At 39.1% G+C, this 14,566-nt stretch overlaps 1 protein-coding gene across 6 annotated transcripts in view; it reads right to left on the minus strand.

Annotated features, from left to right (window-relative positions):
* The window catches only part of MTCL1 (microtubule crosslinking factor 1), a 116,259-nt gene that overhangs the window by 10,888 nt on the left and 90,805 nt on the right, over positions 1 to 14,566 (minus strand). For all 6 annotated transcript variants that reach the window (XM_078391535.1, XM_072998811.2, XM_020793492.3 and 3 more), the window contains 3 exons: positions 9,679 to 9,975; positions 3,551 to 3,582; positions 491 to 2,045 (listed from right to left, as the gene is read on the minus strand). In XM_078391535.1, the coding sequence (XP_078247661.1) occupies positions 491 to 2,045; positions 3,551 to 3,582; positions 9,679 to 9,975 (1,884 nt within the window). The remainder of the gene's footprint in view (positions 1 to 490; positions 2,046 to 3,550; positions 3,583 to 9,678; positions 9,976 to 14,566) is intronic.

A 14,566-nucleotide genomic window follows, 5' to 3' on the forward strand; every position in this document is an offset into this window, starting at 1 on the left:
TCCTTAGTCTGTCATGAGAAGGGCCAAATATATATGAGATTCCTCCTCATGACCTTAAAAACACCAGCTGATGAGTAAGCCCCACTGAACTCAGTAGGATTACAATGTGACTAAATATGATTATGATTGCAATGTCACATATTAAAAATTATAAACATGGCAGTTCTATTTCAATGATCTCATATATTTGTTATCTTTCAGATACACCACAATGAAATCTCACTGGATTATAGTATATTCATTTCAGAAATTCATCTTAACCTCTTCTTGCTTATCTTTATCATAGAGAAATGCCACATCTCTCCACATGCCTGTGTATAAAATAGGAATCTATAGTGTTAAAAATTATTCCAAAATGCACAGTCTCTAACAGACATATATTATGGAACAAGTTTCATTTTTATTCAAAGGCGCTTGTGCTTCTTCATCGGCATTTAAAAATATAATCAATCACCTAAAACTGTTTACTGTGTGAGCATAGACTCATTACCTCAATAGACCCTGGTTCAACTCTCACTATTTCTCCTGTGCTGTTCTCGGTGCTAAGACTGGGAGGGCTGTGTGAAGCTAGCCTTTTTTCCTCTTTTAAGGCATGCTCCATAAGTTTCTTGTTCAGGATTCTGGCAGCATTTTCTGTAAGGGTGTATCCTAGAGGAGCAGACAAGTCCTGTCTGATACTTGTTACCTCTGCTCCTTCGTCCTTTTGTAGCTCTGTGCTGAAACGGAGGGGACTGGGTGACCTGCCACGGACACTTGTGCACATGTCTTGCATAGGGCCCAGTTCTGACCTGGGTTCTGCCGACCTTGATCGGCTGCCAGACCTGGAGCATTTTTGGAGGGTGTCATGAACTACAGGGGTATGGTCAATGATATTAAATAAACTGGAGAGGCCATCGTTGATAGTGGTATGGACTGGACTCTCTCTTGTAGTGGTGGATCTTGCCCAAGCAGACTCGCTGAACCCTTTCTGAGGTGTGCTTGGTAATGTCCGGTTATTTGGCTGATCTGTTTTAGAGAAAGCTTTCTTCTGTAATTTTGGGGAGCCATACTTGGGAGAACAACACGTGCGTTCAAATTTGGCCTGGACCTTTTCAATAGCAGGAGCCATCTGTCTGCTTCTTAAGCTTCTTGATGGTGATGATATAGGTGTGGAGCCCCCCTTTGGTGTCAGACACCTATGTGGACTGCTGGTGATACTGCGCAAAGTTTCTGTCTGCAAGCCCACACTGATTGTTTGAGTGGTCTGTGTTCCCATAGTCCTCATTCCATTGGTCTGACAAGCTGTATCTTTGAACTGAAGCTCTGTTGAGTTTGAACGTATTGCATTTCTCACAGAATAAGCCACCTCCTTCATGTCATCGCTCATGTTTTTGGACATTTCCAGACTGTGCAAGGATGAGGCAAAACTCACAGTAGTGCAAATAGGGCGCTCAATGGGATGAATACCAGTTTCCAGAAAATTGTTGTGATGTTTGGGAAGGTCACATGACCACCGCCCAAACACCTCTGAAGAAGCACCTTTTGTCTCACCCACATTCCCCTTAGCTTTGGTCACAGGAAACAAAAAATCTGGCTCAGGGGGGCTTTTCCCTTCATGGCCAGCTACTGCTGAATTATCAAACCTCCGGACAACTGGTGGACTATGAAAGACTCTAACTCCCATTTTTTCTGTAGCAGCATGACTCCTCAGTGGCTGTTTCTGGCAGTGCTCGGGGCTGGTCACCGTATTAGTTGTCATAGTAACACTGGTGGTAAGGTACCATGACTCAGGCTGGAATGGATCTGTAATGGAATTATTCCCTGTCTTCCCAATCTCTGTTCTCTCTGCCCAGGCTTCGGCAGGTCTATCTACAGCTCCACTGTGGTTTCTGGTAGTGCTGTAATCCCAATTTTTGTTGAATTCCTCAATGTATTTTAAATCATCTGGTGATAATGGAGGTGTTATATCCTCTTTGCTCTTGGTGGAGGGCAGAGACTTATCAGGGAGAAAAGGAGAAATCTCCATCAAGCGCTTGAACTCAGACATAGAAGAAACTGACATGGCTCTGAAAAAGGAAATGCATAACAAATTAATTGAATGAATATAAGCATCAGTAATATAGCTCCAATTCTGTATTTCAAAAATGCTGCTGTTCAAGATTCGTTATTACTTGCAGTTAGTGTTGAATATTTACATTAAAAAATTTAGAAGGCATTTCCATTGTTTTCTTAGACATACAACTGAACTATTTTACAGTATTTTCAACTTTTTTCTTTTCCAAGTATATGGACAGAGTAAAGGATGAAACTTTGTCAGCCATTTAATGTGCCATATTCAAGGGAACATTTGCCACATTGAAAAAAATTGCTTTAAAGAGAAACTCATCACTGTTTAGAAATGGGGAAAATATGACTGAAGGAAGGATTTTCAAAAAAAAAAAAAAAAAAAAAAACCATTGGGAAAAAACCACAATTCTACACAATCATTTCTGTACTGCCGAGTCTGTCATTTCCATGAAGGCACAAGTCATTATGCAGTACTACTAAAAACAGTTCCTGTATTGACTTACATTAGGACTGAATTCATTTTGAAATGGAAACAAAAACATCAACATAAACAATACCATTCTGTTAGACTAAAGCAGTAATAGGTGAAATGCCCCAGAAAACATTGTGAACTCTGAAAAGTAAGACAATGTGATTTAAGTGATAAATTTGCTGAGGAAAGTATGTGTGGTTTTTTTTTATTTATAAAAATCCTTTCTTTCTTTCTTTCTTTCTTTCTTTCTTTCTTTCTTTCTTTCTTTCTTTCTTTCTTTCTTTCTTTCTTTCTTTCTTTCTTTCATTTATATCCTTCCTTTCCTTTCATGAGGTCATGGTGGTGTACAAAACTGGCCCAAAGCTACCCAGTGAGGTTCATGTCTGAGTGAGGATCTGAACACCCATCTCCTGAGTCCTAGTCTAACACTTCAACCAATACATTGTGCTGGCTTTCCTGATAACTAAATGATAAATCACACAGGCATTAAAGGCATAACATAGATGTTCAAGGGCTTCCACTACAAGTGCAATCAAAGTACATCAAATGTGTTTATGGTCTTGCTTTTACAAAAAGGGAACATGCACCACAAATCAACTGGAAGATTTAAAAAATCTTCAGGCATTTTTAGAGGTAAAGCAGGAAACATTTTTGGAGGAAAAACAGAAAGCCAAATCTCTGGGTAGAGTGTGTTCTGCCTTCACAGGGTTGAGTGTTTGTTGGCCCCTTGGATATCACATTATGTCAGACTGCAACCATCCATTAATTTATTGATAGTTTTAAATATTTTGTTGTTTTAAAGTGTGCAATATTTTGCAAAATGCTTCTGGGTTATGCAAAACTTTTTCATAATGTTTTGTTTAAACTAGCTAAACAGCTAAGATGCAATATTTCTAGGCATTGTTCTCTTATACAACAGAGCCTCTGGCATGTAGTCTCAACATCTCAGGAATTAATTTAAGGTAAATGTGTTAATATACCCTTCATGTAATTTATTCTATGCTTTGCTTTTCCCCTCCTGTCTTTACTCACCTTTGAAGATTTCCCTTGTGCATTTCTTCTTCCTGAAAGTAAAATTAACAGTTAATTTTGAACTTGTGTGCATGCATATATATGTGCCAGTGGGCTGTATTTGCATTAACTATAATTCTTCAAATTCCTGCAAATCCTTTGAAGAACATATTTGCTTATCCTTTTCTCCCCTTTTTGTGTATCTGGGTAATTAAGAGGGAATGCTTTCCTTATATGTATACATATAAAACACTCCTCATTCAATTAGCTAGTATAATTAAGTCTCCCTTGTATTACTAAGGCCGGACACACAAATTAATTATGTCAATGCTCTAAAACATACTTCAGTCATAATAATGTAATTGCAAAAATAACCAGTAAACATCTCACATGAGATTTGTATATGTGAAAGTACTTTTCTAATATATCTTTGATATTACTGACCCAGCTAAATTGAGATAAGAGATAATATCTACTATTTTGACACATTTATTTTATTATAATTTCAGTAGACAATCAGAACCAGCATCAGCAGAATCTCATTAAACTACTGTTGTTAAATATGTGGAAAGACTTTCTTCATACTGAAAGCCATAAAGATTTTTCACAACATCTGGCGTCGTCATAGGAACCATTCCCACAATCATAATTTCCATGACCAGCTTTTAAGAACTCATATTTTATTGAACTAATTTCCTTTACAGCTTAAAAGATAACAATTTAATCCTAGTAAAATATGCAAACTCAATACAGTGACAAAAAATTCAAGCCCTCCAAAACAAATGTCAATATTAAAGTTCCAGATCTGGGAACACTATTTTCTCCCATCTATTCCTTATGCATGTCTGGGCAGAAATTGGAGCAATCTGTCATCAAACAATGACATGGGCCTAAATCCAGTTTTAATCTCTCCTAGAGTCATCGTTGTTTAGTCGTTTAGTCGTGTCCGACTCTTCGTGACCCCATGGACCAGAGCTTGCCAGGTCCTCCTATCTTCCACTGCCTTCCGGAGTTGTGCCAAATTCATGTTGGTTGCTTCAATGACACTGTCCAACCATCTCATCCTCTGTCGTCCCCTTCTCCTCTTGCCTTCACACTTTCCTAACATCAAGGTCTTTTCCAAGGAGTCTTCTCATGAGATGGCCACAGTATTGGAGCCTCAGCTTCAGGATCTGTCCTTCCAGTGAGCACTCAGGGTTGATTTCCTTTACAATTGATAGGTTTGTTCTCCTTGCAGTCCAGGGGACTTTCAAGAGCCTCCTCCAGCACCACAATTCAAAGGCATCAATTCTTCTGTGGTCAGCTTTCTTTATGGTCCAGCTCTCACTTCCATACATCACTAAGGAAAAACCATAGCTTTGACTATAGCTTCGGACTTTTGTTGGCAAACCATAGCTTCGGACTTTTGTTGGCAAGTTGATGTCTCTGCTTTTTAAGATGCTGTCTAGGTTTGTCATAACTTTCCTCCCAAGAAGCAGTAGTCTTTTAATTTCGTGGCTGCTGTCTCCATCTGCAGTGATCATGGAGCTCCAGGAAAGTAAAATCTATCACCGCTTCCGTATCTTCCCCTTCTATTTGCCAGGAGGTGATGGGACCAGTAGCCATTCTCTTAGTTTTTTTGATGTTGAGTTTCAGACTGTTTTTTCCACTCTCCTCTTTCACCCTCATTTAATTCCTCCTCACTTTTTGCCATCAGAGAGGCATTATATGCATATCGGAGGTTGTTGATATTTCTTCTGGCAATCTTAATTCCAGTTTGGGATATATTCTGCATATAAATTAAACAAGCTGGGGGACAATGTAAAGCCTTGTCATACTTCTTTCCTGATTTTGAACCAATCAGTTGTTCCATATCCAGTTCTAACTGTTGCTTCCTGTCCCACGTATAGGTTTCTTAGGAGATAGATAAGGTGGTCAGGCACTCCAATTTCTTTAAGGACTTGCCATAGTTTGCTGTGGTCAGCGCAGTCAAAAGCTTTTGCATAGTCAATGAAGCAGAAGTAGATGTTTTCTGGAACTCTCGGGCTTTCTCCATAATCCAGCTCATGTTAGCAATTTGATCTCTAGTTCCTCTGCCCCTTTAAATTCCAGCTTGTACTTCTGGGAGTTCTCGGTCCACATACTGCTGAAGACTACCTTGTAGGATTTTGAGCATAACCTTGCTAGCGTGTGAAATGAGTGCAATTGTACGGTAGTTGGAGCATTCTTTGGCACTGCCCTTCTTTGGGATTGGGATGTAGACTGATCTTTTCTAATCCTCTGGCCACTGTTGAGTTTTCCAAACTTGCTGGCATATTGAATGTAGCACCTTAACAGCATCATCTTTTAAGGTTTTAAATAGTTCAACTGGAATTATCTGGGTTGTCCGGGATATCCAAATCTTTCTGATATAATTCTTCTGTGTATTCTTGCCACCTCTTCTTGATGTCTTCTGCTTCTGTGAGGTCCCTTCCATTTTTGTCCTTTATCATGTCCATCTTTGCACAAAATGTTCCTCTAAAATCTCCAATTTTCCTGAACAGATCTCTGGTTTTTCCTTTTCTATTATTTCCCTCTATTTCTTTGCATTGTTCATTTAAGAAGGCGTGCTTGTCTCTCCTTGCTATTCTTTGGAAGTCTGCATTCACTTTTCTGTAACTTTCCCTATCTCCCTTGCATTTTGTTTCCCTTCTCTTCTCTGGTATTTGTAAGGCCTCGTTCGACAGCCACTTTGCTTTTTTGCATTTCCTTTTCTTTGGGATGGTCATTGTTGCTGCCTCCTGTACAATGTTACGAGCCTCTATCCAAAGTTTTTCAGGCACTCTGTCCACCAAATCTAGTTCCTTAAATCTGTTCTTCATTTCCACTGTGTATTCATAAGGGATTTGGTTTAGATTATACCTGAGTAGCCCAGTGGTTTTTCCTACTTTCTTCAGTTTAAGCTTGAATTTTGCTATGAGAAGCTGATGATCAGAGCCACAATCAGCTCCAGGTTTTGTTTTTGCTGACTGTGTAGAGCAGTGGTGTCGAACTGTGGCCCTCCAGATGTTCTTGGCCTTCAACTCCCAGAAATCCTGGCCAGCAGAGGTGGTGGTGAAGGCTTCTGGGAGTTGAAGTCCAAGAACATCTGGAGGGCCACAGTTCGACACCACTGGTGTAGAGCTTCTCCATCTTTGGCTGCAGAGAATATAATCAATCTGATTTTGATATTGCCCATCTGGTGATTTCCATGTATAGAATCGCCTCTTGTGTTGTTTGAAAAGAGTGTTTGTGATGACCAGCTTGATCTCTTGACAAAACTCTATTAGCCTTTGCCCTGCTTCGTTTTGAACTCCAAGGCCAAACTTCCCTGTTCCTTTTATCGCTTAACTCCCTACTTTAGCATTCCAATCCCCTAGAATGAGAAGAACATCTTTCTTTGGTGTCAGTTCTAGAAGGTGTTGTGAATCTCCATAAAATTGTTCAATTTCAGTCTCCTCAGCATTGGTGGTTGGTGCATAAACTTGGATTACTCTGATGTTGAAAGGTCTGCCTTGGATTCATATTGTCATCATTCTATCATTTTTGAGATCATATCCCATTATAGCCTTTCCCACTCTTTTGTTGACTATGAGGGCTACTCCATTCCTTCTACGTGATTCTTGCACACAATAGTAGTTATGATAGTAATCTGAGTTGAATTCACCCATTCCTGTCCGGTGGGCCAGATAGGCGGGGTATAAATTAAATAAATAAATAAATAAATTAAATTTTGGTTCACTGACGCCCAAGATGTCGATGTTTATTCTTGCCATCTCCTGTTTGACCACCTCCAGCTTCCCAAGGTTCATAGATCTTACATTCCAGGTTCTTATGCAGTATTTTTCTTTGCAGCATCGGACTTTCATTTCACTTCCAGGCACGTCCACAGCTGAGCGTCCTTTCGGCTTTGGCACAACCACTTCATTAGCTCTGGAGCTACTTGTACTTGTCCTCCACTCTTCCTCAGTAGCATGTTGGACGCCTTCCGACCTGAGGGGCCTGTCTTCCAGTGTCATATCTTTTAGCCTTTTGTTTCTGATCATGGGGTATTCTGGGCAAGGATACTGGAATGGGTTGCCAATTCCTACTCCAGGTGGATTGCGTTTAGTCGGAACTCTCCACTGTGACCTGTCCGTCTTGGGTGTCTCTGCACGGCATAGCCCACAGCTTCTCTGAATTACTCAAGCCCCTTTGCCACGACAAGGCAGCAAACCATGAAGGGGTCTACTAGAGTAGACTTGCTGAATTAAGGTGATGTATTAGCACAAATGTGTCTCACTGATACAGTAGGTCTACTCTAGTTAATACTAAGAATTGAATCTAGTCTGTAACATTTGAATAAGGCTCTTCATAAAAAAAAAACCCAAGACACATTTTTATGTCTACCAAAGGCTATTGTCAGCCTTGGCTGATAGGCTGCAATGGCCTCTATTCTGCCTCTAATGCTGAGCTTACACAAAAAATAACATGCATAACACAGACACTCTAAAAGAAAACTGTGTCAGGGGTTATTCTATGCAAAATCTACAATGGTATGTGTTTTTCATTTGCATTCATTTACACATGGCTACTGCTCATTTCTCTTGTGTGCATGCACACCTTGTTGTCTAGAGTTACTCATGAGATCTGGAAGCCAACATGCAGTGGGAGAAAACCCACAGGCTTAGGCATTTTGAAATCACAATGCAGAAGAGAAGAAAGTGCTTTAACTGTGCAGTTTTGTTCATACACTAATCTAGCTTGTTCCTTTCCATTCCTGAAAGTGCCAAAGATTTTCAATAGACAGCAAGAAGTAGCAAGCATTTCTTCAAAATATTTTTTTGCAACCCTATTTGCTGCCTAGCTTTCGTTAACAGTGTACTAGACTGCTAAATAGCATGGACAGCATTTTGAGAAAGCCTACAACATCGGTGGGCAACTCTAAGTCTCTAGGTCAGTTTTCTACCATTGACTATATGGGAGATTTCCCATATTTTTTCAGAACCAGAACTGACTGGAAGTTCACTTTTGATTTCGAAAAATAAAGCCCCCACCAACCCTCAACTAATAATTAAGACCTTGACTCATGCTCTAAGTCCATCTGCTCCTGGCATCATCATTTTCAGTCAACAAGATTTTTATTTCAATAGGTGTGGTGGTGGTGGTTTAATAGGGGAGCCTCCTTAAGGGTCAAGGAGGCATATAATTCCCATTTTTGCTCTAGATGTGACAAATCTTCAAATCTTGCTCCCAAAAGGGAGCAGAAGTCATAGCTTCTTCAATCTAGGGGAGATGTCAAGTCAGGGAAAAAAAAACCTTCCCTCTCATTTGTTAAGTAGGAACAAGGACTGTGTGACAATACCACTGTGGCATTTTAAAATACCATTTCACAACCTTCAGCTACTTATACCATATTATGACAAGCTCTTTCAGGTAATCTCACATATAATTTGTCCACATTTTAAAAAAAATTAGAACAAGGATCTGCCCCCATCTCCTAAACTTCTCTGACATATTTATTTTCATGTACTGGAGTCCTAATTGTACAGCTGGAAGGAACTCACGTTTCCAAAATGCACAGGGTGTAATTTTAAAATTCTATTATATGATCTGAAGGCAAGGGTGGGGGTACCTTTGTTAGAGCAATAAAAAATCATAAAAATAAATTAGTTTTTAGCCCTGGATGGGTTTTCATCAGACTGGGCACAACAGAACTGCTGACAGTACAAAAAAAAAAAAAAAAAAAAAAAGACTTCCAATAATTGTAGCCAAATATATGTGCCAGGCTCTCTTGTTTAAAGCAAAGTTTCGAAATGGGAGTTGGCGACTTGGGTCACAGGTAAGGCTTCATATTTCACACCTAATGGTATTAGACCAGTAGTTCCCAACTTTGAGTCCATAGATGTTCTTGGACTAAAGCTCCCAGAAGACTTTGCAACTAGCTGTGCTGGCCACAATTTCTGGGAATTGTAGTCCAAGAACATTTGGGGACCCAAGCCTGGAACCCCAAAATTTGCCAGCCATTCAACAGTCTCTTCTCCCTCTCATGACATTCTCCCATATGACTTCAGAACTCCCCTATAATCCTTTAAAGGCTTCTTTGGCAGAATGCTGTCAATACTGTACTAATTATTACAATATAACATACAGTATAAAGGTGAGAGCCATACCTCTTTAGCATAAGTTAAGAACCTTTCTTGCTCTGATTTCTGAGGATGTGGTTCATCAGAATCATCTGGAGAGTCAAGGGACAATGTATCTAGAAAGAGATTTTCTGTGGCAGTGCACCTGTCACTCTCTTTTAGTTTAGACAGTGAGCGATCTTCAAACTGCATGGTGTCCGAATCAGAATATGATCTGGACCCCACTGGACGAGGCACATGATGGTTCCGTTGATTTGAAAATAAAGCAAGGCTAGTTTCTTTTGAGTCACTAAGGATGCTGTCTCCTCTTTGTGGATGTATTTTCTGAAACCGAAAAAATAAATTATCATAAAATCAGACGGCTATAAAGGTTCATAATTCACGGCAGAGAGAAACTGGAGCATGCTTCTATATTATTTTGCCCTAATATTTCATTCTTTACAACTCTCCATTATTTCAAATTTTGCTCCAAATCTTTAGATTTGTATTACTTGTATGAAACTAACTGAATAATTGCACTGGTACTGACAAGACAAGAAAGCAGAGAAACTGAATTTAGTCCCCAAAAACTGAAATTATCTCAAGTAACTAATTTTTTTAAAATAATAATTTTCAGTCCATTCAAAATAGCATGACAGAACAATACTGACTGTATTACAATAATAGCAAATTTCTTGTTCATAAACTCTTATACCTTCATATATACACAGTGTTTACATTATTTCTTTATGTTTTCACATAGTCTCGTGGCTTATTATTGCATTCATGATCCTCTAGCTGATTTCACTTATAACATGCAGTCCAACCCATTGTCCACTTGGTTTATTCTATTTTTTTTTTACTCAATCTCAGATTTCAACAGGGGATGCCATATTTTCATAAAGCTATCTTTTAAAATCTCCCCTCTGTATAATCTGACCTGATTAGTCAATTTCTCCATATTTTATTCATACATCTTTTCAAAGTGAGGTCCTGAGCATCTTCCTAGCACTGGGCAATTTCATTCCACATTGCCCGTGTAAGAGTTGCCACCAATTCTTTATTTGATAAATTTTCATTTCCTCCGGTAAATGGTGAGAATAATAATAAAGTTTCATTTGGAACTATTTTTTGATTTGTTATTTTTTTCTATCCAGATAATTACCTCATAACAGAATATTTTTACTTTCAGGAATACTAACCACATATGTTCTAATGTTCCTTTATGGCCTCTTTATGTTTAAAAATGGTAGCTCTTGGTTGGCATTGCTGTTGGTAAGATCATGTCTCCATGGAACATACCACACTTTCAGTTCAATAGTTTAGGTTGCAATCCCAAATATATTTTCTCAGAAGCACGTCAAAGTGAGATCTAATTTTAAATAAAGAAGGATTACATTCCCAGCTCCAGGAGCCACAAATTGTCTGGGTGGCGTTTACTCTGTGGTTCCTGCTTGTTTCAACAAACACACCATTTATCCCAACACGCCCTTTAACACGCTGCCACCAGTTGATCTCTTTATCAACCTATAATTCCTATGAAAAACTGAGGTCCATTCAGTACTTAATTTTCAAACTGAAACAGGTTTATTGATTACAAGTTGTTTTAGGAATAGTTCTTCAGCACATTCTTAAAGTTACGCAAAGCTTCAGTATTTTCCTTTAACCTCTTCTATCTTAATTAATACAGGTCACACTCTGACTAATCACTCCCTAAACACTCTCTCTGCCTCCAACCCCTAAACTCTTTCTTCTCTGTCTCTCTCTGAACTTTTTCTCTGACTCACCCCTCCCTCCTGGTTTCTCTGGCTCCACCTCCCAACAGCTCCCATTGGTGCAGGTCAATACTATTATATAAATAGAAAGACAGGGTGTTCACTACATACCTCCCCCCTTAATAAGTTTGTTCTATGAGGGGAAACCCAGCAATTTGCCCTCATAAACAAACAGCTAAGTACGTGCAAATATAACAACTTACCAATACTTATAGATACTTGCCATATGAGCTTCTATCAAGTACAGTGGGGTCTTGACTTGAGAACTTAATCCATATTGGAAGGCGGTTCTCAAGTCAAAAAGTCTGTAAGTCAAGTCTCCATTGACCTACAGTGCATTGAAAACCGATTAATCCCGTAACAGGCCGTTTTTGTTCCATTTTGATTTTTTTCTGGTCTGTAAGTCAAATCTCAGTCTGCAAATCAAACCTAAATTTTGTGGCCAGAGAAGTCTGTAACTCAAAAAGTCTGTAAGTCAAGGGTCCACTGTAATACATTTACAGTGGTGCTTTGTAAGACGAGCGCTTTGTTTTACGACGAAATCGCATGACGAAGTTTTTGCGATCGCAAAAGCAAACGCAAAACAATGTTTCCTATGGAGTTTTTTTGCTTTGCGATGATCGGTTCCCTGCTTCACTAACCGATTATCACAAAATGATGATTTTCGCACAGCTGATCAGCAGTTTCAAAATGGCCACCGGGTAAAAAAAATGGCCGCCCTCTGTTTTCTGGGACGGATTCCTCACTGCACGGGCAGCAAAAATGGCCACGCTATGGAGGATCTTCGCTGGACGGTGAGTTTCAAGCCCATAGGAATGCATTAATCAGGTTTTAATGTGTTTCTACGGGCTTTTAAAAATCACTTTACGATGTTTTCATTCTACAGCGATTTCGCTGTAACGAATTAACATCGTAATGCGAGGCACCACTGTACTATTTAAACTTACCATATTATACAGTCCTGAAAACCATACATTCATAAACATTTTCTCCTGATTAAATCACGCATTACAGATAAAAACATAAACATTTACATTTACACTTAATCATTGGGTCTTCTGGACAAAGCATCAGCTACCACATTTAAAGATCCTTTGATGTTTTTAATTTTAAAGTCATAATCTTGCAGAATCAAGGACCACCTGGTCAGTTTGCTACTGTTTGTTTGCAAAGTTCTCAACTATTTCAATGGTGAGTGGTCAGTGCACAGGGTAAACTTTCTTCTCCATCTGTATGTTCTAAACCAACCACATTTTTCATTTGCTATAGAGAAGTGACATTTTCATGTTCCATCGATTTCTCCAAACACTGAAATCAATTTAGCCCCCAATTGGGCATAAGATTCTTCAGGCTTTTTGGTAAGGGAACAAAATGTTATTCTAGGGTGTTCTGCATTTATGCCAAATCTAGAATATACTATTTTTCTACATGCATCAAAATCTCTAGCTTGCTCCAGAGGCATCTGAGAATAAAGTTCATCTAAATTTACACTTATTCGTGATCTCAAAACTATCATCCTTTCATCATCCTTAATCTCAAAGTCCCAGCACACTCTCTCTAATGAAATCAGAAAAGATTCAGGGCAATCTTCTTTCCTATATTGGGGAAATTTCTTTAGATTGATTTTTGAGAGATTTCCCTCACTAGAGTTGTTATTATTATTATTCTGCGCAGCTAATTCCAATTGTTTCATCTGTATTTGAAATTCCATTTCTCTTTGTCTTAATTCCATTTCCCTTTCCCTGGCCCTTTCCTTCTCCATTTCAATATCTATTTCCATGGCTTTTTCTCTAAGCCTAAATTCTGTTTCAACTTCCATTTTTCAAAATCTTGGGAACTTAGAACACCTTGTTTTCTGAGGCTTTTCATCAGTTTCCTCATGTTCCACTGGAGCTAGAGGGTTTCCATTTCTCTCCACTTCCTGAGGTAAACTTTGTGCTCTAGACTCCTTTTCAGGCTTCATTTGGGTGGCATATTTAAGTCTGAGTGAATTAGTCATAAATGTCTGTACTGCTTTGCAAAAGGACCTGTCTCTCTGCTGTTAATTCCAGTAACTATGTTGTTGCACTTCATTCAACAGCTCTCTCTCTAGCTGTTCTCCAGCTCAGAACCTTTTAGTTACTGTCTCTCGATGTTTGAGCTAGTCTTCCCCTCAGACACCAAAATAATTTTATTTTCAAGCCTCTGCTTTTATTTTCCTATCACCTCAGATCTGCTCTGACCTAGGCTTCCACTCTTATCCACACTGCTCCCTTATTTCTCAAAGCCTTGGATTTCAAGCTAGCCCACTGGGTCTCTCAAATCTTGAGGCAAACAAAAAAAGAATTTTTCCTTTAGAGTCAGTTCCCTACCTTTACCGTGTTTCCCCCCAAAATAAGACAGGGTCTTATATTAATTTTTGCTCCAAAATTGCAGTAGGTCTTATTTTATTTTATTTTCAGTGGATGCTTTATTTTTTCCATGTACAACAATCTACATGTATTCAAATACAGTCATGTTATCTTCTGCTTGCTGCACAATGCTGCACAATGGTGGAGAGTGGGGTTTTCACTTAACTAGGGCTTATTTTTGGGTTAGGGCTTATATTACGAGCATCCTGAAAAATCATACTAGGGCTTATTTTCAGGTTAGGGCTTATTTTCGGAGAAACAGGGTAGCCACTAAGCTTTTCCACAAAAGCTCTAGCAGGTCACCCACTTCTTCACCACAGACCTCTGACTAAAAGGTACCCATGACTCCAGAAAATTCACTTTTAAACTTTGGCTTCATTGGATTATTTCGTATCCCGCTGCTGGACACCAATTGTGGCATTTACCCTGTGACCCCTGCTTGTTTCACCAAACACAGAACTCACACGAGTATCCCAACATTCCCTTTAACATGCGGCCACCAGCTGACCTCTTTATCAACCTATAGTTCCTATGAAAGACTGAGGTCCATTCAGTACTTAATTTTCAAACAGAAACAGGTTTATTGATTACAAGTTGCTTTAGGAATAGTTCTTAGGGCACATTCTTAAAGTTACACAAAACTTCAGTATTTTCCCTTAACCTCTTCTATCTTAATTAATACAGGTCACACTCTGACGAATCACTCCCTAAACACTCTCTCTGCCTCCAACCCCTAAACTTTTTCTTCTCTGTCTCTCTCTGAACTTTTTC

The sequence above is a fragment of the Pogona vitticeps genome, chromosome 4, assembly GCF_051106095.1.
Source record: "Pogona vitticeps strain Pit_001003342236 chromosome 4, PviZW2.1, whole genome shotgun sequence".
In the NCBI taxonomy this organism is placed as follows: Eukaryota; Metazoa; Chordata; class Lepidosauria; order Squamata; family Agamidae; genus Pogona; species Pogona vitticeps.